At 54.9% G+C, this 6,000-nt stretch overlaps 1 protein-coding gene across 1 annotated transcript in view; it reads left to right on the top strand.

Annotated features, from left to right (window-relative positions):
• The first annotated feature begins 881 nt into the window (after positions 1 to 881).
• Positions 882 to 6,000, top strand: part of NAMPT (nicotinamide phosphoribosyltransferase) — a 31,976-nt gene continuing 26,857 nt past the window's right edge. The window contains exon 1 of the mRNA XM_080392021.1: positions 882 to 1,059. Coding sequence (XP_080248147.1) covers positions 1,000 to 1,059 — 60 coding nt within the window. The 5' untranslated portion in view covers positions 882 to 999. The remainder of the gene's footprint in view (positions 1,060 to 6,000) is intronic.

Genomic DNA, 6,000 nt, shown 5'->3' with positions numbered 1-6,000 from the left:
CGCCCGAGGGCCCAGACCCCGCCGGCAGCCGGCCTCCTCCGGGGCCCTGCCCGCCTCACTCTCGGGGGGGGGGGGGGGGGCGGCCGCTAAACCCCCTCTCCCGGGCTCCGTCCCGCCTAGCGGGGGCCCTGCACCCCACGGCACAGGCGAGGCCAGGCCGCCGGGCGGCCGCCCTGCCCTCGCTTCAGCGTTCGCTCGCCTGCGGCTGCCGGCACCCTCCCCCGCGGGAGACAGCTGCGGCGACCCCCAGGCCGGCCGAGGCAGCCCGGTGCGGCTCTGCGCCCCTCACAGCCCGGGAGAGCGGGGAGGCGGGCGGGGAGGCGGCCCTACCTCCCGGCTGCCGTGCCCCCGGCACCGCGGTGGCCCGGGGCACGGCACCTCGGGGCACGCCCGCCCAGGACCGGCCCCCCGCGGAAGCCGAGGCCGCCGCCCACCCTTTCCCGTAACCTCCGCCCGCAGGCGGTGGCCGCGGAGAATCGAAACCGCACCCGCCCCCCCCCCTCGCCCCCGGCAGCTGCCCCCTCCCCGCCCGTTCTGCCGAGCACGCCGCCGCGCTGCTGGCCAATAGCGACAGAGCGCGCACCGTCCGCGCAGTGACGTCACCGGGACGGCCCCGCCCCTCCTGCCCTCCGCCCGGAATCCAATGAAAGCGAACGTGCGGCACGGGGCATCTTCCCGCCCCCCTAACGTCACAGCCAACTCCTCCCTTCCCCTGCACCGACCGGGCGGCGGGCCCAATCAGAGCCTGCCTGGCGCTCTGGCCCCGCCCATCCGAGCAGTGACCTCACGGCCCCTCCTTCGACGGCGGGGACGTGCGGCCAATCAGCGGGGCGGGCGGCCGCTCGAGCCCCGCCCCCCAGGCGTAATCCCCTTGTCCCCGCCCCGCCACCGTCTCCCCTTTCTCCTCTCTCCCCCCGCACCGAACGCCTGGCGGCGGCGGGTGGCGGCGTAGCCCAGTCCTGTCCGTGCTGGCGGCGGCGCCTCCCGGGGCTGGGCGACATGGAGTGCGCTGCGGCGGGGGCCGAGTTCAACATCCTCCTCGCTACCGACTCCTACAAGGTGGGCGCGGGCACGGCGGCCGGGAGGGGGTCACCTCTGTGGGCGCCCCTGCACTGCCGCACCGGACCCGCCGGGCCTGGCGCCGAGGCTTCTCTATCCGTGGGGCGCCGGGCCAGGCCGGCCCCGTCGCCGCCGGCTCCCTCCCCCTGCCCGCCTGGCCGGCCCTGGGAGGCCCCCCCCCCCCCCGCCCCCCCTCCCTGAGGGGTGCTCTGCCTCGGGGCGGCGCGAAGGGGCATCGCGGAGGGAGGCCTGGGCGGGGGCTGCCCCCGCTGCCCCGCGCCGCCGAGGGGGCGGCCGGGCCCGCTGCCCTCCTCCCCCCTCCCCGCGGGGTGCCCGGGTTCGCTGGCGGTTGGGGAGAACAGAAAGTGAAAGTGGGCAGGGGGTGCGCCGCCGCCCCGCCGGCGCGGCGCGGGGCCGCCATGGCGAGCACGCTGGGGGGGGGGGGCCGCCGCCGAGCATCGTCTGCTGCCCGCCGGGGTGGAGAGCGGGCGCGCTCGCCGCCAGCCAGCGAAACTGTGACTCGCTCCTTTTTTTTTTCTGGTGGTTTTTTTTTGTTTTTCTCGCGTTTCGCTTCTCCCTGGGGGGAGAAAGGGTGCTGGTGGCTGGGTGCCCGCCGGTTTGTGCCCGGCTGCGATACAGGCCGCTTCCAGGACCCGGCTGCCTGACCCGTCGCGCCGGTAGCCCGCTGCTTGGGTCCCGCTCCTTGCGGTGCCGGGTGTGCCGGCCAAGGCGATCCGGCAGAGCCAGGGCATCGTAGTCCTTCGACGTCCGCCCTCTTCCGTGAAATCACTTAAGAATCGGGGAGCTTGGCGCCACGGCCAGGTACAGTCGCGCTGTCCGCCCCCCGACCCAGCGGCCCCCGCCGTGCCCCGCAGCCGGGTGTGCGGGGTGCCCCGGGCACGCCCGCCGCTGCGCAGCCTTGCGGTACCGTGAGCGCCCGCTTCCCGGGCAGCGGGCAGAGCCGGCGAGGGGTCCCCGACCCTGGTGGGACAGATGTGTCTCCTAGACTGAAAAACTTTCTTCCTTCCGGAGCTGCCCTGCGGTGTCAGAGAGGTTGGTGCCCTGAACAAACCACAGCGACGGACCCGATTGTCGTTATGCAGCGTGTATTATGTTACAGCTCTCTGACCAGAGGGTACTTCTAGATAAGGAGTCGAAAAAAGCAAATACGATCTTGTGGCCAGGTCTCCTTACTGTCTAACTACCAAAATACCGGCCTCGGTACATGCTCCAGTTGCTGACTTGTGCTGTACACCTTTCCTGGCTCCTCCTGCTGTGATGTTGTTATTGTACGATGTTACAGGGTGCTTTTTTGGTAAAGAAATCCTTAACGTTTATTGTTGCTGTTTGTGGGAATGTGTGTTGGAAGACTGGAAGATGCTGTTAAATCTTAGAGTGGCTCAGGCAAAGCCATCTGAGTGCTGCTGTTGAGGGCTAACGAAACTGCTTTCAGTAAGGGCTTAATCTAGCTGCAGTGATGTTTAAGAACTATGTTTAAGTGTTCGTTATCAAACCTGTTCAAATCTGGAAGATCCACTTCTCTTCTATGGCTGAGACTAATCACATTAAATACTGTAGGCCTGGCTTGAAACGGTGTCTTATTTTAAATCTAATTTGCACACTACTTCTAAATTCATGGGATTGTGCTCTAGGGTTAGTGGTAGTGAGCAGCACTGGAGTGACAGGTGACCAGTTTGCTTCTGTTTTGTAGATTATTCCAGGAGTGGTAGAAATCTTAAAAGGCCCAAGTTTTCTGTTCTTCCTCCAGCTTAAATCTGAAATTGGGTGAGGTTTTCTGTGGCAGCTAGGAGCATTTTGTGTTGTATTAAAAACAGTTGGGATTGTCTGTTTTGCTTTGTTAGGACTGCTCAAATTATTTCTCTTCCTGTATGCTTTTTTCCAAATCTTAGGAACTCCAGACTCTTTGAAAAATGCTGAAACAAGTAGCTTATTTTATCCTGTTAGGTAACATAAGCAAACATCACTTATCTTCTCCTTTGGATGATACTCTCGTTTTCTAATCAATGAAACACTGAAAAAGTTCTGGTATCTCAGGGTCATATCTGTCAGAACTCATTAGTTTGAGTTAGCTCCAGTGTCCCAGTTCACAGTTGCTACAGTTGGAAATTTGGGTAGAGAGAAAACTGGTTGCTGGTTTAGTGCCTATAAAAACTCAGAAACAAAGTAGTTTGGTAGGCAAAGATTTGTCTGTTGACAGTTAACCCTGCCTCCCATTCCTCTAAACATTTTCCTGTCTGTGTGTACATCACAGGACATTTCCTCTTAAGTCATAGAAGATTATCAAATTCTTGCTTTCAAACTCTTACAAGCTGTTTCTGAAAAACAACTGGGTGTCATGCTAATTTCTAGCATACTGGATATTTTTAGATAGGAATAGTTCCCGTCAGGTGAATTTCAGAGACTTGCTACACCCTGGACCTAAGCACTGAGCTGCCGTTAAGAACTGGGGCTTAGTGAATTGTACAAATGCTCCAGGATTTTGAGGCCAGGCTTCAAATTGTGCAGTTTATCTCTAACCCCCCATAACAAGATAAACATTTTGACATCAGTTAGGTTTTTTTCTTCCGGTGTACTTTGATGCATATGCTTAAGCTTCTCCAAATCCCCTACCAGTGTAATTCCTTCTGTGTGCTGGATGTTATATGCCATCCCCTCAGACTCTGGGCATAGGTATATGGTATGGGGTGTGTGTATCTTGCTGGTAAATAATAGCAGTCTTTAGTTCTTTGGATCATCAGAATTTCAAGAGATTCATCAGAGCGGCGTTAGCTGGGGAAGCTCTTTGTGTGGATGTCCAGTGTAGCAATAACACTTCTAATAGTGAAGTCTTCTGCTGGTGACTCAGTATTGCTGAAAAAGGGAAGCACTTGAGGTCGGAACTGTTGTTGGTAGAAAGCTGCAAGTGAGGGGGATCAGCAGGCTCCTTGAAGCTCACTGTTCATGCTGCGTGATGTCTTACTCTCGTGTCTATACCAAGAAGTCCCTGCAATCTTGCCCCTCTGTGACAACAGCGAGGGTGCTGTTTGCTTGAGAAGTGCAGCGAGTGAGGGCGTCTGCCCTTCAGTTCCTCACTCGTGTGATGTTGTTGACACACCACCTCTGCATTGTCTTTCTGTTCAATTCCCAATGCTCTCTTTACCCATATTTGTTTATTTCTACGCAGGCAAGAAATCCTCCAGGGTATGTGTAGTCTGAAGCTGTACTGAGAGGATCAGCTTAGCAGAGCTGTGGTGCCGTTCAGTCGGAAGATACCAGTGACTGGTGTATACCAGCCCTGGGTGGATGGGCCATGAGCTGCAGGCGTGAAAGGGCTATCCAAATGAGAACTGAACCTTGTTTGCTGCAGTGATGATAGCTTATTTTGCTTTTACCAGTGAGGTGTATTGCTGTTGCTTAGAATGTTTCGTAATTAAGCTGATAGTCATAATAAGCTGTCATGCAATTACCCCATCATAGGAGGAGCTGAACTGTAAATGAGATCTGCTTCAGAATTCAGTTCTTTCCGGACCCTTCAAGGAAGCCTGAAAGATACATTTTAACGCTCAATGCCTTACGTGTTGAATTTTATGTATTTGTCACTTTGAATTCTTTTATTTCACATGGATGTAGGAGAGCACTTCTGAAACACTTCATGTGAGTGTGTGTTAATTCCAGGCTCTGGCAGCCTGTATATTCTTTATTTAGAAGGCTAGAGGTATGCAAAGAAGAGACATGAGTCCTCTTTAGCTTATTGATTTTGAGTAGTACATAATGACTACAAAATACTCCTTTCAGTAGCCCATATATGTGTATATATATTTATTTTTTTAATTAAAGTCCTGTGATTGAGGGGTTGAATGTGTTCTCTTACCTTCTGTAATTCTGTCAGTGGAAAAGCATTGGAAACTTACGCTTCAGCACTCCTCATAAGAAGCAGTCTGCGCTCCATCTAGGTTCATTATCTTCCAAGTCTTGATTTGCGGTCACACAGTCCTGTGACAAACCCCCAGTCATCGTTGTTCTAAGGGAACACTGCAACTGTACAGAATTCAGCCAGTTTTTAAATTAATAGAAAGTAAGCCCTCCCAGAATCGTTGCAGCTCTCACTGTTCAAAAGATAAATGTTTTTCTTTTTTCATTAAGGAACAGGAAACTTGTAGCAGTATGTGAAGTGGTACAGCTGACTGTTCACAAATGTGTAAGCAGTAAACATAAGGCATTTTGTCATCTTTATTACGATAATTTTGGATGCAAAACCATGCTGGTTTTGACTGGGGTGGAGTTAATTTTCTCCATAGTAGCTAGTACGGGGCTGTGCTCTGGATTTGTGCTGGAGACAGTGTGATAACACAGGGATGTTTTCGTTGCCACTGAACAGCGCTTGCACAGAGCCAAGGGCTTTTCTGCCCCTCACCCCACCCCACCAGCGAGTGGGCTGGGGGGGCACAAGGAGCTGGGAGGGGACACAGCCAGGACAGCTGGCCCCAACTGACCAAGGGGATAGCCCAGACCATATGACATCATGCCCAGCACACAAGCCTGGGGGAAGGAGGAGCTGGGAAGGGACGTTCAGAGTGATGGCATTTGTTGGGCCAAGTCACCGTTTGGTGTGATGGAGCCCTCCGTGCCTGGAGGTGGCTGAGCCTGCCTGCCCGTGGGAAGTGGTGAGTGAGTTCCCTGCTTTGCTTGTGTGCACGGCTTTTGCTTTACCTGTTAAACTGTCTTTATCTCAACCCACGAATTTTCTCACTTTTCCCCTTCCAGTTCTGTCCCCCATCCCACAGGGAGAGTGGTGAGTGAAGGCTGTGTGGGGCTTAGTTGCCAGCTGGAGTTAAACCATAAGAAAAACACACCAGAATTTTTAGTGGTAAAGAAACCTGCCATAAAGTGTTACCTTGTGTTTTTCTCTGAGTAATTTGGAATACATTCAGTTCTAGTGCA

The sequence above is a fragment of the Falco punctatus genome (genome assembly GCF_963210335.1).
Source record: "Falco punctatus genome assembly, chromosome: 6".
NCBI classification, from domain to species: Eukaryota; Metazoa; Chordata; class Aves; order Falconiformes; family Falconidae; genus Falco; species Falco punctatus.
The sequence above is the reverse complement of the archived record's forward strand: the minus strand, read 5'-3'. Positions and strand labels throughout refer to the sequence as shown.